At 44.4% G+C, this 20,887-nt stretch overlaps 1 protein-coding gene across 1 annotated transcript in view; it reads right to left on the minus strand.

Moving 5' to 3' along the window:
• The window catches only part of CSMD1 (CUB and Sushi multiple domains 1), a 947,002-nt gene that overhangs the window by 43,174 nt on the left and 882,941 nt on the right, over nt 1-20,887 (minus strand). The window contains exons 54-56 of the mRNA XM_066622693.1: nt 17,098-17,271; nt 6,336-6,524; nt 3,972-4,145 (exon numbers count right to left, since the gene is read on the minus strand). Coding sequence (XP_066478790.1) covers nt 3,972-4,145; nt 6,336-6,524; nt 17,098-17,271 — 537 coding nt within the window. The remainder of the gene's footprint in view (nt 1-3,971; nt 4,146-6,335; nt 6,525-17,097; nt 17,272-20,887) is intronic.

Here is a 20,887-nt window from a genome sequence, read left to right on the forward strand (position 1 = left end):
GGACTTAGTATTGAACTGCTCGGCTGCAATCCTATAGACATGTTCCAGGAAGTACTTCTGAGTAGACAAACATAGAATTGTGCTGCAGGTAACATTTTTATTGTTCAATCATTATGAATCAATCATAATGACACAAGTTTGCAAGCAGCAGGCTTTCAACTGTTCACAACTTCGTGTCATTTTACTCGTAAAAAACACATTACCAAACTGTGACTTTTGAACTTTGTTGGAAGCTATGTGGAATGAAAGGAACATATATACACTTATGCTGAAATTTCCTGAAAATAGAAAGCAGACTGGTCACATGTTATACTTGCTGTTTATCAAATGATTGGTTAACGATTCCCTGATGCTTCAGAAATCTTATTACTGGGGGCAGGGGGGGCAGATATTTCAGATAATTAAATGCAAATTCCTTCTGGTTGCTGCAATTATTTATAAAGTGCATGTATGCAGTGGTGTAACTAGGGTTTGTGTCACCCAGTGTGGGGACCAGCATGTCACTCCCATGATGAACCTCCTCCCATGTAGCGAGTGGGGAAATGCGCCAGGTGGTGGACATGGTGATGCACCATTGCCTCATTCCTGCTGGTTATTTGGCTATGACTTTTGATAGAATAGAGACATTTCCAAGTGGTTTGTTTCAATGCATTCTGTGTGATATTACTCATTAAGGGCGTGATCCTACCTTGCACTGGACTGGAACAGGCAAGCCAAGAGGCTTGCGCTGTATCCAGTGCAGGATAGGGGCCCAAAGTGGCTCAGTCAGAGATATGGGGAAATTTTTCCCCTTACCTCCAGGTAAGGCACCCTGCCCCAATGGGTCTCCTCAGACTTGCGCCACCTCCTGAGGTGGCGCAAGTCCGAGGAGAGTGGAGCAGCTTGAAGTGGCTCCAAACTCTTCAGGAATGGGGGTTGGGATCCGCCATAACTGCCGGGTCCCAGCCCCACCTCCCACTCCCCACCCGGCTGCCCTGGGGCCAACACAAGGCTTGGTGCCTCCACTGGCGCAGAGGCTTATGTCAGCCTCTGCAGGCTGGCATGTCTCTGCACGCCGCCCTTGCCGACTCCAGAGGAGGGGCAAATGTGCCTTATGACGCATTTGCGATCCTCCTGGGCCGGCATAAGGGACTTGCGCCAGCTCAAGAGCGCCTCTGGATTGCAACCTAAATGATATATACCATCATGTTATATATGATGTTTTTGAATATACCAAGATTTAATAAATTTTGGACAGTAGTGGTGTCACCTCCCTGTGCACCTCACTCGGTGCAGTCCAAACACCATGCAGCCCCTACTGACACCACTGCCAAGTATGAAAAAACTCTTTTCTCCTTAGCAATTGGGTGCTAAGATTTTGGGACTTAGTAGTGATGAAAATGATTACACAGACCTACACACATTTTGCGGTCTTAAGGTAGACATATACTTGAATATATTTGGGGTGCTAAATCCAAAAATGGCATCAGTTTTGCCCAGTTGGCTCTAGTTTTGGAGTATGGCATAGCCAATGTCTACACTGATTCAAGTAACTTCTGCATGAGGAAGTGTCACCTGGGTACTCACCCTGGGATGTGGGTGGCCCGGGGAGAAGGACTGCAGGCAGCAGGGGGCGAGAGCTCTGCGGGGCCAAGGGAAAGCAGGCTGGTCAGCCAGCAGAGAAGGCAGCATCCCCAGCCCCGTGAAGCCTAGGAGCAGCGCGCCAGCATCGCCTCCTCACCCATTGGGCGAGGCACCATTGGGCTAGGCATGACCGGAGGCAGCCACGCTCAGCAGAGATAAGGGAAAGCCTGAGATCTTGTGAGATCTCAACCCCCTGGGAAGCTGGAAGGGATGGAGCTAGCAAGGCCAGGAGAGAGGTTCATAAGGAGCCTGGCAGTCAGCAGGGGAGCAGGCACCACCTGGGGCTCCAATTTAGGGTGGCCGGCAGCACAGGGTATGGACCAGCCCTGAGCCTGGCCAGAAAGCCCCTTCTCCAGGCCTGGGGAAACCCAGTTCAGAGCACCTGCAGCAGCTACGGACATAGTCTCCTCCATAGCAGCCCCCCTTTGTTGCTGGGTCCTGCAAGAGGCTGAGCACCTAGCGTCAAGCACCTATACACTGGGGGAAGCCAGTAAGCCAGCCAGAGCCAGGCTCCCTTGAGGGCATTCAGTCTGACCCCCAACTACCTGAAGGGAGAGTTAGAGGGCAAAGCCCTACATTCTGCAGGAGCTCCCTTTCCTGATCTAGCCAGAGACCACCTAGGGCCCTGGAGTGACTCCACTTCCACCCAGCGGTGGACTGCAGCTCCCGTGTCAACACCAAGGACAAGACCCTCTGACCTTTGGGCCAAGGCTCCTGAGATCCTCACACCAGCCTGTGGGCTTCAGACACTAAGACACCAGTCATGTTGAAGAGACATTCCAGAAGGGGGTTCCAGTGACATAACAGAACCTCAAGAATATAAAAGTATTAACGCAAGTAAACTGCATCCGAATACCCCTCTTTGCAGCTCTGCGCTTTCGCAGTATGTTTGCCAACTGCTGCCCATTACCATACAAGGTTCCGCCCCTTGGCTCTGCCCAAGGAATGGATGTCACAGGAAGCCATAGCATTGGCTTCCTCATGCGGAAGATGATGATGATGATTATTATTATTATTAATAATAGTATTTATATACCGCTTTTCAACAAAAGTTCATAAAGCGATTTACAGAGAAAAGTCAAATAATGAATGGCTCCCTGTCCCAATAGGGCTCACAATCTAAAAAGATGCAAAACACCAGCAGACAGCCACTAGAATAGGCACTGCTGGGGTGAGGAGGGCCAGTTACTCCCCCCCCCTCCGCTAAATAAAAGTACCACTTGAAAAAGTGCCTCTTACCCAACTAGCAAGGGTGGTTAGTATATGGTGGTTATGCCATAACCCCCAAATTAAAGCCAATCAGGTAAAACTGATGCCATTTTTGAATTCAGCACTGCCAAAATATTCTAAATTCATTCAAACACTCTTGGCAATTAAAAAAAAGGTTTTTATTTGTAAACCTGTGTTATGCGTTATATTGGAATCAGAAGCTAACTCGAGAGAGAGAGAGAGAGAGAGAGAGAGAGAGAGAGAGAGAGAGGATGCAATCCTATCTTGTGCTAGAACAGACAAGCCAGGTGGCTTGCACTGTATCCAGCATGAGACAGGGCTCCATAGCGGCTCAGTCAAAGGTAAGGGGTAAACCACTGCAACCCATAGGGTCTCCTCAGACTTGTACCACCTCAGGAGGAGACACAAGCCCAAGGCGGATGAAGTGGCTTGAAGCCGCTCTGTGCTGCTTGGGAACAGGGGTTGGGAACTGGCATATCAGCCAGATTCCACCCCCGTCTCCCATTCCCCATCCACCTGTCCCTGGGACCGCTTACCGCCTGCCCACCCCAGAATACCTGCCTCCTACTCGACCACCCCAGAGCCTTGATTGGGTCACGTTTGGCTGACACAAGACTCACCCCACAGCTCTCTACAACTGACAAAAGGAAAATAGCAGTGCCGTGCAACACATCTACTGGGCCGTCATTTAATAAGTATACAAGTTTCATCAGCTCTGGAAGCCCATTCTTCTTCGCTAGATTAGATTCTAAATCTAGAATCTTCTGGACTCAGCTTCTGTGCACTGGCGTAGCTTGCTCCTGAGGAGGTTCAAACATGCTTTACGGTTCCTTGCAGTAGCCTAACTCGTTATTAGGATTGTGCTGACACAGTATTCATAATTTTTGGAAAGTATATGGACAGATATGTCTTGGCTGAAGAAATATGAGATATTAAAACCATGCTTCAGATGTAAATAGATTTTAGAGAAAATATAGTGTGATATACACTTTTTCCTTTAAAAAAATATTGAACTGAATGAGTAATCAAGGAGAAAAATAAAGCACTAAAAACTAAAATCTGGTACAAAGAAATCATTTTAATTTTGGTCACATCCAGTCAATGCCTCATGTGGCTACCTGAGCAGTGAGGGAGGGTTCCACTCCACCGGCTGTCTTCTTGGCACATTCTGCTAGAGTTTCCCATGAGTGTTCGACTTCCTGCGCAAGAGTAGTGAACTATAGATCCAAATGTAAACTTGTCCCCTGATAAAATTGCATTCGCTGGAACTCCAGGGTGTCCACAAGATATTGCTATATAGGGTAAAAAAAGGGGGGGGGTAGGATAATCTGTTTATCTCCAGAAAGAAATAAGTCTGTATGTAACGATTATACCTGTTACAACAGTTGTATGCACACTGAACATGCAGTGGTACTCTGGGTTATTAGTAGGGATATTACTGATTTCCTGTGTTGCCAAATTCATAACATAACACTTTCTTCCAGATTCTTCCTAAGCCCCAGAAGATCAAATTTTATAAGATACAGTCTACAATTTCTACTTATAAGTGTGCCCTGGTATCCGTGATGGTTCTGTTTTGAAACCCCCCACAGTTAACTAAAATCGTGGGTACCAGGGAATGCCCCTGGTTAGAGGACAGGTCCTCTCGTGGATTGAGAACTGGTTGGAGGCCAGGAAGCAGAGAGTGGGTGTCAATGGGCAATTTTCACAGTGGAGAGAGGTGAAAAGCGGTGTGCCCCAAGGATCTGTCCTGGGACCGGTGCTTTTCAACCTCTTCATAAATGACCTGGAGACAGGGTTGAGCAGTGAAGTGGCTAAGTTTGCAGACGACACCAAACTTTTCCGAGTGGTAAAGATCAGAAGTGATTGTGAGGAGCTCCAGAAGGATCTCTCCAGACTGGCAGAATGGGCAGCAAAATGGCAGATGCGCTTCAATGTCAGTAAGTGTAAAGTCATGCACATTGGGGCAAAAAATCAAAACTTTAGATATAGGCTGATGGGTTCTGAGCTGTCTGTGACAGATCAGGAGAGAGATCTTGGGGTGGTGGTGGACAGGTCGATGAAAGTGTCGACCCAATGTGCGGCAGCAGTGAAGAAGGCCAATTCTATGCTTGGGATCATTAGGAAGGGTATTGAGAACAAAACGGTTAGTATTATAATGCCGTTGTACAAATCTATGGTAAGGCCACACCTGGAGTATTGTGTCCAGTTCTGGTCGCCGCATCTCAAAAAAGACATAGTGGAAATGGAAAAGGTGCAAAAGAGAGCGACTAAGATGATTACGGGGCTGGGGCACCTTCCTTATGAAGAAAGGCTACGGCGTTTGGGCCTCTTCAGCCTAGAAAAGAGACGCTTGAGGGGGGACATGATTGAGACATACAAAATTATGCAGGGGATGGACAGAGTGGATAGGGAGACGCTCTTTACACTCTCACATAATACCAGAACCAGGGGACATCCACTAAAATTGAGTGTTGGGCGGGTTAGGACAGACAAAAGAAAATATTTCTTTACTCAGCGCGTGGTCGGTCTGTGGAACTCCTTGCCACAGGATGTGGTGCTGGCGTCTAGCCTAGACGCCTTTAAAAGGGGATTGGACGAGTTTCTGGAGGAAAAATCCATTATGGGGTACAAGCCATGATGTGTATGCGCAACCTCCTGATTTTAGGAATGGGTTAAGTCAGAATGCCAGATGTAGGGGAGAGCACCAGGATGAGGTCTCTTGTTATCTGGTGTGCTCCCTGGGGCATTTGGTGGGCCGCTGTGAGATACAGGAAGCTGGACTAGATGGGCCTATGGCCTGATCCAGTGGGGCTGTTCTTATGTTCTTATGTTCTTATGCCCCCACCCTCCTGAGGCAAGGGGAACTCTGGGGGGTTCCTCCGAGCCCAACAGAGACAGCATATATCTGAACCAGGCTTCCCCTGGCCTCCTAATGCCTTATAACGCATTTAAAACGTCACTTCCGGTTTCATGAAACCAGAAGTCATGTTTTTTTAAACTGTAAGGCTCAGTCTGAGTCCAGCAGAGTCTGTGGACAGATGTGTGCAGCCTCTGCTGGGTTTGGAGAACCCTCCGGAGACAAGGGGAGCAGATCCCTTGCCTCCAGAGGGGATGCACGCAGGGGATGTGTGGATCCGATCCGTGGATAAGTGAATTCGGAGATATGGGAAGTGCAGATATCAGACAACCCCTGTATAATTATTACATTGAACTCTGCAATGACAACTGATGTCACAGCAAGGGTGATGGACCAGTGGTCAGTAGCTTGAATGAAGAAGGTCCCAGATCCAAACCATAGCATATGCAGGCAAATCTGGGAAAGACACCTCACTAAAACCCTGGAGAGCCACTGCCAATCAACAGAGACTTCACTGAACTAAATGGACCAAAGTTGGACTCAGAATAAGACAGATTCATATGTTCCTGGTTTCTGACAAAATAACATAGATCACTATTTGTTTAATTCGTTGAATACTTACGCAAACATTTGGGAAGTGATCTGTCCCATAAACCGTTAGCCTTACAAGTCAGAGCAGCAGATCCTAAAAGATAAAATCCTTTCTTGCAGTGGTATACTACACTGATTCCATATTTGAAAGACTCGGGGAAATTCTGCTGTCCATGACGAATGGCGTTTTCCACAAAACCTGGATCTGAACAGTTCACCACTACAAGACAAAGACAAGGTGTTTTACTGCAAAGAACAGAAAATTCATGAATGGGCATCTTTAGTATGCAACACTCATTCCATACTGAAAACTAAGCCCCACAGTTAGTCATTAATGGCACCTAGAAAATGTTGGGCCTAATATTTTGCTGTCTGGCCATTTTCTACAATCAGCTATTAAAACTTGTCAACTGTGGAAATAATTGCTAATACCGTTTTTCACAGTTTCTATAAAATGACAACAACTGCTCATTTATTTTGCACCAATAGCGTAGCAGGGCTTTAAAAGAGTATTAGAGTGGTGCGGCCCCTATTGCAACAAACCTTGCAATACCCATGGAGAAGGCAAGGCTGATAGTAAATTTAAAAACAGTCATAGAAGAATTGTGGGCATACCTCAGAGAATGGGGACACATTATATTGGTTTCCCAAAAGATAAAAAGGGGAGAGAGTTGATTAAGGCTGCAATCTTATACACACTTGAAATAAGTTCCATTGAACTCTATAGAACTGAATAGACATATATAGGCTTGCACTGTAAATTAGTAACAAAGCAAAGAGCTAGTGCACATAGTAGCACATAAATATTCATTTAGCAGAGGCAGAAAAGAGAAACAAGCAAGGATATATGGTCAGGAGTTGAGAGACAGAAGGTTTTTAAACAAAACTGCCACTATCCAACAGAAGAGTTAAGCCACTTAAAGACCCATTGCTTTCAGTGAGATTAAGTTTGCATAACTGCACACTGAATTGCATTCAAGAAGCTTTCAAGAAGAACAAAAGACCAACATTTCTCTCAATCCACTCAGAAAATCACTAGAAGTATTTCAGATGAAATAAAATCCACAAAAACGAGTTTTCTGTTACGACAACCCAGACACAAATCAAAATATCTTTTTATTTGCTCTGCCACTGAGCTAAAATCATGTAGAACATCAGAGTGAAATCCTCAGTGGCAGCCAGAAAATGTGTAAAGAGTACAGCAAAATCCTTTGTTTATTTGGTGACCCATCTTGAGAAAACAGGATTAAAGTTCTGGAAACACTTCGTGTTTGATGTTGACAACCACAGCAGGCTTATGGCCTGAGGTTTGCTTCACAACTCTCTGGAAAGGTCCAAACCTTTTAGCATTTCACCTCCTTAGTCTGTAAATCAACAATGCTCAAGTACTCTTCTCACAAACTATTGCTGCTTACCACAAAAACAAATTCTTACCCACTGAATGACCATTTTTATGCAGGTGCCACTTAGTTATGGGCCACGTTCATCAGGGATTTCTATTTTGCCTGTACAGTACTTCACTAGTAACTTGTTTGCTTTTAGCAAGAATTTAAAGCACCATGGTGTAAAATGGCTTCCTCAACTTACACTGCAAGCATATGCCTGTTTACTCAGAAGTAAGTCCCACTATGTCCAATGCAACTTATTCCCATGAAAGTGTGCATAGGATTGCAGCCTGAGACCCATCCAATCCAAAGGGAGAGAACTGTGCCAGGGTCACTGGTTTCTACCCTCTCCTGCTCACAAAGAAAAAAGAAAATCTGCATCTTGTTATTGCTGAAAGGCTGCCTTAACTGCAGTTCACAATGAAATCCACCTGCCCATTACACAAACCTCACTCCAGCTAAGTGTGCAGTTTCCACTCAAGCATGCGTGTAATTATTGTGCACGGTACTTTGCCATGCAATACAAATCCAACTCAAATACTCACCTTCTTGGACCTCAATCGACTTCTCCCTTCATCCACTTCCCAGCCACCCCCTCCACTCCAAGCTCTCCTGTGACTTCTTTCTTTTCCAGTGAAAGTGTACCTTTTGTCATAAATACATTTCCAGCTACCGAGAAATATCATTACTTGAAATAAGTTGCAAAATTGCTCCATTACATAAAACAGAATATTCCCCCAAAGCTCTTTCATCATTAAGAGTTTGAGGAGGTAATGGCTACATTTAACATCCTCTCTTGGGATGAGGAGGTAATATTAGAGGAAGCAGAGGCCATTGTGTCTCAAAATGATCGACTCCACTAAATCTACCCAGAAGCAATTTGAACTGAATTATTGAGGGAAAAAGAGGACAATAGAAGCACTTAATTCTCTAAGGCATAGTATATTCAGAATAAATATTAAATTTATCTGCCTGGACTGGGAGTGCCTGATATACTATTCCCATTCTTATATCAATAATATCTGGATAGCTAACCAGATCATGTCGGCATAAAAGCTTAGCTGAATATGCAATTTATACTGGTGGTCTTCTTAGCAAAATTGTTGTTATCAGGCAGAATTTCTTTTCAGAATTTAGATAAAAGTTCTTATATGTTTCTGCTTACACATCAAGGCAGAGAGCTTCTATGTCTTGATAAGTGTGCCACTGTAGTTGGAAGCAATTTACAGGAAATTGTAAAAATCTAGAGCCTTCTTTGCAGTTGTGTCCCAATTACCTAATAAGGCTTACCTATACCCCTTGTTAACAGCCCTTTTGAAAACACTATTTCATAGAGCTTTTCTGTCAGAAAAGAAATTTAAAGTAGAGTTGGAGGCTGAATAGGAAAATGATTTTACAATGCATTCCTTGAGTGCGGTTATTACTTTAGTGCTGAAGATACGTGTACTATGTTTGAATGAATGTTTATTGTAATACTAGTTTTGCGTCCCCTAATTTATTTGGCTTTCCCACCCCCTATGTGCTCATTTGCTATCCACTCCCAGCAGGACCTGCCCATCCATTACACCAACTGAAGCACTCACTTCAGACCATTGGCGTGAGCCTCTGCCCTGGTGGGACAACCACTGGGAGCCACTAGCGCTGAGTATCCCACTAAGCAGTAGGGAGGCGGTTCAGGGCAGTATGGAGGCAGGGAGGGTGTGAAACTGGGTGGGTGGAGGGCCGTCTAGGGGGCAGTTCAGGCCTGGGTGGGGGAACAGGGACAGCAGTGGCTGCTGCTACATCCTATCCCCCCTCTCAGACCTCGGAGCCCTAGATGGGTCACCTTGGTTCTGCAGAGCTAAATAGTTGGTGTAGATCCAAGTAAACCTGTAGGGGCTGCTGGGGCCTGACACAGAGAAAAGGAACTGAGGAGAGCTCTGGCTGGCTCCTTGGCCCAGCAGGAAAAAGTGGCAACCACAGCAGCTGGCATAGGATTGGGTTGCTTGTCTGGGGAGAAAGAGAGAGAGAGACCAGCTCCAGAGGGTAGACTGCTCCAAATGCAACAGAGCAAGCTCCTGCTTTCCTTTCTGTCCTTTTAATTTTTCCTGGGAGGGTGAAAAAGAAAACACAAGGAGCAGAAAGAAAAGCAGCCAACAAGCTCCACTGCATTTGCTCAGCCAGGTGCACACAGTAGTATCAGATCATGCTCTTTGCTCTGTCTCTCATTCCCTGCAAGGGAAGGAGACACAGACAGATGGAGAGGCATCAGTTGAGCATGGCAGAGCACATTCTTCCAAATGGAATCTTATCAAATACTGGAGCAGTACATAGCAGTTTCTCTTACTTGCCTTCTCTCCTCTATGCCACTCGCTGCAGCGAGGGGGAAAGAGACAACCCAGCACACAGCCTTCCTACTTTCAGAGGATTGAATGTTTTGGATTGAATGTATGAAGATGGGCATGGGAGGGAAAGAGTCCCATGTGCTGCTTCCAGAATTACAGGGGAAAATGAGCATGACTACGGCTGTTAAGCCTGGTGACTGGAGGCAATCCTTACTTACCCCAAGAGACTTGACAAAGGGTTATTTTCAAGTCTGTGTAAACTACTTTGGGGGTTATCTGAAAAGCAGTATAAAACTAGATGGTTCACACATGCGCAAACCCACTTCCAGAAGTCTGAAATGTGCCTTTCATTGTCACGGAAAAAGCCCTTATCTTTAAATATGCATGTACAAGAAAGAAAGAAAGAAAGAAAGAAAGAGAGAGAGAGAGAGAGAGAGAGAGAGAGAGAGAGAGAGAAAGAAAGAGAGAGAGAAAGAAAGAAAGAAAGAAAGAAAGAAAGAAAGAAAGAAAGAAAGAAAGAAAGAAAGAAAGAAAGAAAGAAAGAAAGAAAGAAAGAAAGAAAGAAAGAAAGAAAGAAATGAGGCCTGAATTTAAGCTGCTTGAAATATAGAGCTGTACTAGTTGATTTCCCTGATTGCCTTTCACCCTAGGGATACAGTTGTAAATCAAGGCAAGAGAGCAGGAGGAGATTGCTTTCTCAATGACAGCCGCCAAGGGTTACATGGGAAATAAATTCAGGCATTTTGAATGCAGTCTGTTGAGAAAACAAAGGTAGATGCTTAAATCTGCTCTGATGACATTGGAATCTTATCCAAAGTGTTTTTCAAACCCTTGAAGGCAAAGCTGAAAGAAAAAGTGTCCTAGTCCAGGCACTTTTTTCAATTTAAACGTTGAATACTCCTTGTAAAGGACATTATAACAAAGTAGAAGCTACTGCGAACAGAAGTAAAGTTCATAACAGAAGTATTTGATTAAGGCATAAGGAACTGTTTCTACACTTGCTACCAAATTTCATCTAAAACAAAAATCAAATCAGAAAGGAAATTCTCAAGGAAGCAGAATGGTTTTGATACGGTTAGCAAAAAAAACTATACCTGTGTATTTCGTACATATCTAGTTGCTTTCGAATAGCATCTGAATGTTCAATTTAGAGGATCATGTTTTAATTAAATATTGAAGGTAATCCAAAGAATGTTGGTATGATTAGAAAAAACTCAGTGGGTAGGTATGGCACACACTTCTCTCTTTCTCTAAATCTATAACAGTGCATGTAAATTTATAGGAGTGTATGTGCAGGAGGTGTGCTCTAAAGGTTGAGCTGTCGCCTTGCCTGAAAAAAAAGTTAGGCAGGATAATATGCTTGAGAAGCTGGTCTGAAATAGGCTAATGGGTTCTGAGCTGTCTGTGACAGATCAGGAGAGAGATCTTGGGGTCGTGGTGGACAGGTCGATGAAAGTGTCGACCCAATGTGCGGCAGCAGTGAAGAAGGCCAATTCTATGCTTGGGATCATTAGGAAGGGTATTGAGAACAAAACGGCTAATATTATAATGCCGTTGTACAAATCTATGGTAAGGCCACACCTGGAGTATTGTGTCCAGTTCTGGTCACCACATCTCAAAAAAGACATAGTGGAAATGGAAAAGGCATAAAAGAGAGTGACTAAGATGATTACTAGCCTGGGGCACCTTCCTTATGAGGAAAGGCTACGGTGTTTGGGCCTCTTCAGCCTAGAAAAGAGATGCCTGAGGGGGGACATGATTGAGACATACAAAATTATGCATGGGAAAGATAAAGTGGATAGAGAGATGCTCTTTACTCTCTCACATAACACCAGAACCAATGGACATCCACTAAAATTGAGTGTTGGAAGGGTTAGGACAGACAAAAGAAAATATTTCTTTACTCAGTGTGTGGTCGGTCTGTGGAACTCCTTGCCGCAGGATGTGGTGACGGCATCTGGCTTGGATAACTTTAAAAGGGAATTGGACAAGTTTCTGGAGGAAAAATCCATTATGGGTTACAAGCCATGATGTGTATTCGCAACCTCCTGATTTTAGAAAGGGGCTATGCCAGAATTCCAGATGCAAGGAGAGGGCACCAGGATGCAGGTCTCCTGTTATCTGGTGTGCTCCCTGGGGCATTTGGTGGGCCGCTGCGTGATACAGGAAGCTGGACTAGATGGGCCTGTGGCCTGATCCAGTGGGGCTGTTTTTATGAAGCTTGGTTGCAGATGTCTGCAAGAGCTTGGAAAGTGCAAGAGTCAGCAGCCATGATGGTGACCACCATAAAGGAAAACACTTAAAGGAATAGAGGTTCTATGAGATTGTCTCAAGGAATAATACGTTACGTGCCGCTTAACAACTGTTCGCTTAATGACAGATCGCATATTGACAGTGTTCAAAGCACAATAAAGATGCTCTTAATGAGGCAATTGTGTCTCCCATAGCCTGCAGCAGAGTGTCTGTTTACAAAACAGAGAGGCTCTTAATGCAGAGAAGAGGCAATCTGTCTCCAGTAGCCTGTGCAGCCAGCCAGTGTCTGGCAGGGAGTATCTGTTTACACAATGAATGTTCCCTTAGGACGCAATCCTAACTGGCAGTTATGCCGGCATAGGATGCCCCGGAGTGTCACAAACATGCCTTAAGGCACGTTTGTGCCTCTGTGGGCGGGAGCCATGTCGGCGCATTCAGATGCACCAAAGTGCAGAGGCAGGCAGAAGCCTCCACGACAGCTCCTGCGCCGCCACTTGTGTCAGCGCACTTGCACTGGCACAAGAGGCAAAGGTAGGTGTTGGGGGACAGGGTGGGGGCAGGAGGGGGTGTTTCTGGGCAGGGGAAGGGCAGGTGATGGGCGGCCCCAGGGGGTGGGGGCAGGAGGGGGTGTTTCTTATATGGGGAGCCGGGGGTGGGGCTGGGACCCAGCGATTATGCCGGATCCCAACACCTATCCCCGGAGAGAATGGAGCGGCTTCCAGCCACTCCACTCTTCTCAGACTTGCGCCACCTCCAGTGGTGGAACAGGTCCGAGGAGACCCATTGGGGCGTGCAGCCCTTACCCAGGGGTAAGGAGAAGAGCTTCCCCTTACTCCTGACTGAGCCGCTGCAGCCAACGAACCTGTGTTGGATGCAGCGCAAGCCTCTTGGCTTGCCTGCTCCAGTGCAGGTTTGGATTGCGCCCTTAATGACTTAATTGCATGACAATGGAGATTGGAGAAAGTATCTCTGTCATGAAGTGGCACACACCTGTACTTGTAAAAATTCCATTGGAAAATGGGGTTTATGTTGAGCCAATGTAAACTGCCTTGTCCATGAGAAAGGTGGTATATAAATGAATGAATGAATAGTTTAGGCTGCAATCCTAACCACACTTTCCTGAAAGTAAGCCCCATTGAACAAAATAGGACTTACTTCTGAGTAGACCTGGTTAGGATTGTGCCCTTGATTGATTCTTCCCTCCTTCAACCACAGCATTTAATCAAACATCATATATTTGTATGCCACTTTTTAATACTAAAACAATCCCCAAAGGAGGGTGACATCAAGTGATTGAAGAAGTGCAAGCTATGAATATAGTTTGATCTTGTGACAGAAAAGGGAACATTGGGTGATCAAGTAACATCAGAATAAGGAAAGCTTCTGCTTGTAGCCATGTTGTTAGGCCTGAGCTACAAGGCCCAGATGTAACCAACTTCTCATTAGTACATACCAGATCTGGGAGAACTGTGGAGGCGGGGCTTCACAAGGCCCTCAGATTAGGTACCAAGCTACTAAGTTGGCTCCAAGGCCAACTTGATTAACAACAAGGTATAGCTATGAACTTTTCAGGTTGGGGGGGGGAATCCACCATGAGAGAGAAGGCTTGTGGCACATCCACACCTAGAAAGTTTGGCTGGATCTGAGTTCTAATTGGTGAACGGGTAGGGAGACCTAAAAAGATGAAAGGAAGTAGCCTTCTTTTGTTACAGCTTTGTCTCTGGCCAAGGGGGCCTGAGCTTTGACCATTCTGACAAGATGGACCCGCTTTGACTGCAGCAAGGATGGGTTAGACTGGAACGCTGAAAATGTAAGACTTTTCAGGAGAGTGATAGTGTTAGAGTTAGGAGTTAGCTCTTTATTGTTTTATTATTGCTGAGTATTGTATTGATATGCTCTACCCTAAATTCTGAAATCTATGACTGATGCAGTGCCTGTCTGTATAACTATTCTTTCTTTATTCAATAAATTCTATCTATTACAACTGACTGGATTATTGGGACTGACGGAACAAGGGGACTTGGTTGTGGGAGCTAATCCAGAATGACTGGTGTGTGAACTGGAGACCCCAGTAACAGACACCTGCTCCTGGGTTCAGGCCGAGTCATGGAGGCTCAGGCTAGAGCACGGCTTAAAGGGGTTCATCAAATTGGCCTGACTACCAGGACTGAAAGCTCTTATGGTTATAGAGCAATTTGGCAACTGAAACTGGAGAAGCCTGAGAGGTGTTAAGTGGCTAGGAGGGTGATGGCCATTTAATTTTCTCTAGGGGCAATAAACAGACTACACGGCCCTCAGGGGGAAGGTCGTGGAGCCTGTTGCAGATCTTGCTTAGTATTTCTCCATGACACAAGAGTTTGTGCTAGAGGTTACTCAGAAAGCACAACAATTTTTCTCTGCGCTCATTTGTTACTCAAATCATTCACACATAATCAGTGGCATAATAAACTCCCTAAAAATGAATGAGGGAAAGGATAATAAGTTTCAGGGTTTTTTTCAGCAAAGGAAAGCTGCTACAAACACCCTGAGGTTTTCATTAAAAGGCTTAGCTGGTTTGCTACGGAAGAGAAGGGAACTACTCATGCATTCTTTAGTTTCTAAGGCAGGCTGATATTCATTAAGTTTTGCTACCCCAGCACTTTTGCAGTAGCTTCCCTTTTCTTGATACTCTTGTAAAAAGAATGCTTAATCTCAGCTTTAACAACCTGTTCATGGCTACAAGTATTGCTTTCAAACATTCACATAGCCTTATATGTAAGAACGTATATGGTTCCATAAATGTCCTATATCCTAAACTACAGATAAACATTAACATTGCTTGCATGGGGACAACATTTGAATACTAATGAAAGAGAAGTGTTAGGGGAAATTTTTACAACAGTTTGTCAGGTGATGATTGTAGCATGTCATTGAAACTTTCTGCAGTAGTGACTCTCACCCAATCTCTTGATTGTGAGTAGGCAGTAACCACCCTAGAGAAGAAAAAAGATGTGGTGTATGGTGACATATGAATGGGGTTGCGTGTAGCTATCTTTGGACTATTTTCACATCTCAGAAAACTACCATCAGCTTGGCCTTACAGGGCTCACTTTGAGGTGCCTCAATTAAGGAAACGGGGGACAAGATGGTGATTATATTGTAATCTCTTAGGGCCAAGCTACTAAGAGCAGGAGGAGAATGGGAAGGAGAAGCAGCAGCAGCAGTTTGCCTTTAGCTTGTTTTGTTTCTTTAGGGGAAAATGTATTCACTTCTTAATGTTCCAAGTCCAGAAAGATAAAAGAGGATGATTGAAGGTGGTTCTGACTACAGGTACAGCCTATTTATCCACGGATTATACGGATTGATTTGGCTCAACACGGGTCCCCTGGACCTGCATTGAGCCAGACTTGGCTCCACCTGAGTCCTCCAAAGGGGACTGAAGCTGTGCTCCAGTCCCCTCCAGAGGGCTTTCTGAAGCCCGGAGAGGCAGAATAACCTGGAGAGGTGAAAAAAACACCATTTCTGGTTTTCCAAGGGACTTTTTCACCTTAAGGCATTCTAAAGCCCAAGGAAGCCCCTGGAAAGCTTCCCTGGGTCTTAGAATGCCTAATATAGAACGCCAAGGGAAACCAGAAGTGGCATTTTTTTTTGCCTCTCTACATAAGAACATAAGAACAGCCCCACTGGATCAGGCCATAGGCCCATCTAGTCCAGCTTCCTGGATCTCACAGCAGCCCACCAAATGCACCAGGGAGCACACCAGATAACAAGAGATCCCATCCTGGTGCCCTCCCTTGCATCTGGCATTCTGACATAGCCCATTTCTAAAATCAGGAGGTTGCGCATATACATCATGGCTTGTACCCCATAATGGATTTTTCCTCCAGAAACTTGTCCAATTCCCTTTTAAAGGTGTTTAGGCTAGACGCCAGCACCACATCCTGTGGCAAGGAGTTCCACAGACCGACCACACGCTGAGTAAAGAAATATTTTCTTTTGTCTGTTCTAACCCGCCCAACACTCAATTTTAGTGGCTGTCCCCTGGTTCTGGTATTATGTGAGAGTGTAAAGAGCATCTCCCTGTCCACTCTGTCCATCCTCTGCATAATTTTGTATGTCTCAATCATGTCCCCCCTCAGGCGTCTTTTTTCTAGGCTGAAGTGGCCCAAACGCCATAGCCTTTCCTCATAAGGAAAGTACCCCAGCCCCATAATCATCTTAGTCGCTTTCTTTTGCACCTTTTCCATTTCCACTATGTCTTTTTTGAGATGCGGCGACCAGAACTGGACACAATACTCCAGGTGTGGCCTTACCATAGATTTGTACAACGGCATTATAATATTAGCCGTTTTGTTCTCAATACACTTCCTAATGATCCCAAGCATAGAATTGGCCTTCTTCACTGCCGCCGCACATTGGGTCGACACGTTCATCGACCTGTCCACCACGACCCCAAGATCTCTCTCCTGATCTGTCACAGACAGCTCAGAACCCATCAGCCTATATCTAAAGTTTTGATATACTCTGGGCTCTTCTGAATGCGCGCTGCCTCTCCGGGCTTCAGAAAGCCTTCCAGAGGCACTGGAGTGCAGCTCTGGTCCCTTTTGGAGCGGTTAATGGGGTGAAGATTGCGGATTTGAATATCCGTAAAATTCAGTATCAGTGGGGGAGGCCAAGAACAGATCCCCCATGGATACCAAGGCCCCACCTGTACTTTACAGTGCTACCCTATGATGTAAAAAGTAAATCTCATCAAGTTCAATGGGACTTGCTTCCACGTAAGTGCATATACGATTGCAGTCTTAGATCATTACAAAAGAACAGCTGCAGCCTAGTATTTTTTTTTTCTTACCTCGGCAAATAGGCAAGGAGCTACTCCACTGCCCATTACTCCGACACTGTGCTCGGGAGGCTCCCTGAAGTAAATATCCAGTATTGCAAGTAAAATTGACAACATCGTTAAGATTGAATTCACTGCCATTTGTCAGTCCATGAGCAGGGTTTCCAGGGTGGCCACATGTGATTGCTGTTAAAAAGAAAACGTGGAAAATATTATAAGCCTAGGTCAGGAAACCTGACTTTTCTGAATTTATTGTATAGCACCTAGAGCAGTGGTTCTCACACATTTAGCATCAGGACCCACTTTTTAGAATAAGAATCTCTCCTGACCCACTGGAAGTGATGTCATGACTAAAAGTGACATCATCAAGCAGGAAATTTTTTAACAAACCTAGGCTGCAATCCTACTCTCACTTACCCAGGAGTCAGTCCCATTGACTATCATTGTTAAAAGCATATACATAGTAACCTGTTAAAAGTATAGAGTTGTAACATTTCTCCAAATGCAGTCACATACCATGGTAGCATTTCATACCATGGTATTGAAATGAATGGGGACCCATCTGAAATTGGCTCGCGACCCACCTAGTGGGTCCTGACCCACCGTTTGAGAAACACTGACCTAGAATATTTAAGAACAAGAACAACAATGATACACTCCTGGGTTCTGATCCAGCTATCTATTATAGATGCAGAGGTGAGATGCACCAACAGAATGGTCTTGTTGACAAGAGCTCCCTCACTGATTTCAAGGAGGTAGTCTAAACATACAAAGGAAATACAAACAACCCATGGAACAAAAACCACTTACTGAATGAGAACATTGGCATACACAATAACTTGTAAGCATGTACATGACAGTTCAGGTCAAATTGATAAATGGTATTTCTCTCCACAGTATTTTTTAAAAAACTGGAACAAGGCAATTGTGCCCTTTTGCTGGGCATCTGTAGTTCAGCATGATCACACTAGTTCTGCCACAAGATATGGGGAGATAAATTATTAGAAATGCTCTGTTATTGATAGCCACCCTGCATAATCACATGTGTGGTTGCTTGCCCTTATGAAAAGGAGCCTCTGTGGCGGTCACATTTACTGCCACTGCAGTTTTCACAAAGGCAAGGATACCAAAACATGGTACAACCCCTGCAGAAATAGTGGCAGCCTTTTTCCTCCTAGTGAGAGACAATTTTACACACATGGTAGGTTCCACCTGAATACGTTTGCCACAAGTACTATGTGCTCATGACTCAAAAATGGTATGTGAGGCCTGCCATAATACCAGTCTAAAGGATTAAGCAAAAGATGAGCCCTCAACAGGCAAACCTGAGCAAGTGTCACAGTCCATACATTAAGGGCATATACAACTTGCGATCCAGAAGCCAAATGAAATCTATCACCTGTAATGAATGCTTGGAGCCTAGTACTCAACCCAGCAGCTCAGAGAACTGTGAGCCACAGGCAAAGGAGCCCAAGAATCCAGAATGGAAGGTTCCAGTGCTAGCACATCCTGAGCCCAAGCTTCCTAGGGGAACTGCCTTACCATAATTCAGAACCTTGTGCTCCTCTAAACCTGCACTTTGGCACTGATAATGGGTCAGGAGAGGCACAGTGCAGCAGGGGAGGAATGCAAGATTCTAGATCTGAAGGATCTCTGCTTTCCAGGCAGAGAAGCAGAAACTGGGATGCATAGCATGAGCCTGAAGGTTACTAAGGCTTCATTTCTCTTTGGCTCTTTCTCTCCAAGATCTCATTTCATAGGCATCTGCTTGGGAAGCAAATCAGAGCAAGTGAGCTGGTTCAGATTCACCTTAAATGATTTTAAAATGATCTACTAATTTCTAAAAAAAAAAAAAAAAAAACAGATTTACTGAGCCATTTTGAAGCTCACTAAATGTCTTTCTCCCATTCCTCAAATACTCTCCCCATCCACTTTTCAGCCCTCAAACACACCATTTACTTACCCCAATGGCAGTGAAAGAGCTGATGGGAGTTGTAATCACAAAAACTACAACTTCCATCAGCCCTGTTGCATTTCTCCTTCTGGCCTGGAGAGAAGGGAAAAAAAACACCTTATGCAGCACATATTAATTTTGGTGCCGATCAGGCAGGCAGCAAAAAATTCCTACTAAGACCCTTAGGTGGTGAACTAATCCCAGACTGCAAGCAAGGAAGGGTGGGCGGGGATCATGTGCAAGATCATAATGGTGGGCAGCCCTCAGATGCCAGCAGAATGTTGCCCAAGCATCATCTTTGCCAGTGAAAACAGCCAATGGGGCAGAAGCCCTAAAGTTCTTACAGGGTGGGAAGATTCAGCAAGGTCAATCCACATGCATCTGGCAGCAGGTGAATCAGGATACCTCTTATAAGAGGCGTACCTCTTATAGCATTTTTTCTTTAAGAAATCTACTGAGTGCAAAAACTGACTGCTATTTTAATCCAAGTAGAGACTCAAAATGTTTTTTAATTCGTTCTATTCCACATAACTATGGCTGTCTGCATCATAATATTAAGATGATTTCAACTAAAGAAATAGAGTCATAAAGATTATCTTGCTGGGTCAAATCTGACCCAAGACTGCATCTAATCCAGCATTCTCTTTCTAGAAGCGGGAGTAGTCAAGCAAGTTATGACAGTGATGTCTGTCCCCTTATATTTGTGATAGTAATCTGGTAATCAGTGGCATGTTGCCTTGGAATATGGAAGTTTCATTTTTAGCTATCTTCGTTAATAGCCACTAAGGCATCAGGCCTCTGGAGAGATCTGAATTTGCTTAATGACATGTTAAGGGTTTGGTTATCTGATAGTTTTTTCGTCATGAATCCTACAATTCAGAGAGCTGTCAGAACAGATTATATGTGGTATGTTGCTGCGATGTAAAATTGAGGTTGTCTGTAAAAATTGCGATAGTGAAGGACACTTGTGTTTAGATTACTGTCCTTTTCAGCAAATGCATATTCTAGTCAGTCAGCTCCTGTTTACACCCCTCATTACTCTTGACAGATGCTGTTTTTTGTGATGCCTTCCAGAAACAAAAGGTCTCAGCCTCTGTGTCTAGTCCCACCACATCATCATTATTATTGTCACACAATAATAAGAGTTGCCAACCTCTTGACAGATCAACACTCGCAACTCTTGCGCTTGCAAGTAAAGACAAATCAGGAAAAAAATATTGCGATACTCATGTTCCTTTATTTTTCATCTCTTCAGATGCTTTAATGCAATATCAAGATGTTTGGATTATGTAGTTATGGAATTCATGGCCCACATATAAACATGGCCTTGACTCAGTCCAATATGATGCAATGATGAAATGATTCACTATGTCAAGGCCCGGTTATAGCTTACTTTTGTGATTGGTAGTATGATCAAGATTAGAAAGCTTTACAAACTTAAATTGAAACACTCTGGTAGAACATGGAGATCAGATAGCAATGCATACAGAAAGAACATCATAGAGCTATCGAACACCATTGAAACACCATAGCGCTTAGATCCAGAAACTGGAATAATGATTTCAGGAAATAGGGTTATAACATTAAGGATGATAAGAACTTTTCAATATAATATTCAAGATGAATGGAAGCAAACACCGTATAGTTACTTATATCCCAATCCTATGCATGCCTATTCAGAAGTAACTCCCATTGAGGTCATTGCAACCAACTCCCAAGAAAGTGCTATATGATTGCAATCTTAGTTAACAAATGAGATGCCCGTTTCCAAAGGAAAACTGGGAAACTATACATAATCTCTTTCTCTCTAAAAACTAGATCTGCTTGATTGAAAAAGGAAAAGTACAA

This window comes from Tiliqua scincoides, chromosome 1, assembly GCF_035046505.1.
Source record: "Tiliqua scincoides isolate rTilSci1 chromosome 1, rTilSci1.hap2, whole genome shotgun sequence".
NCBI classification, from domain to species: Eukaryota; Metazoa; Chordata; class Lepidosauria; order Squamata; family Scincidae; genus Tiliqua; species Tiliqua scincoides.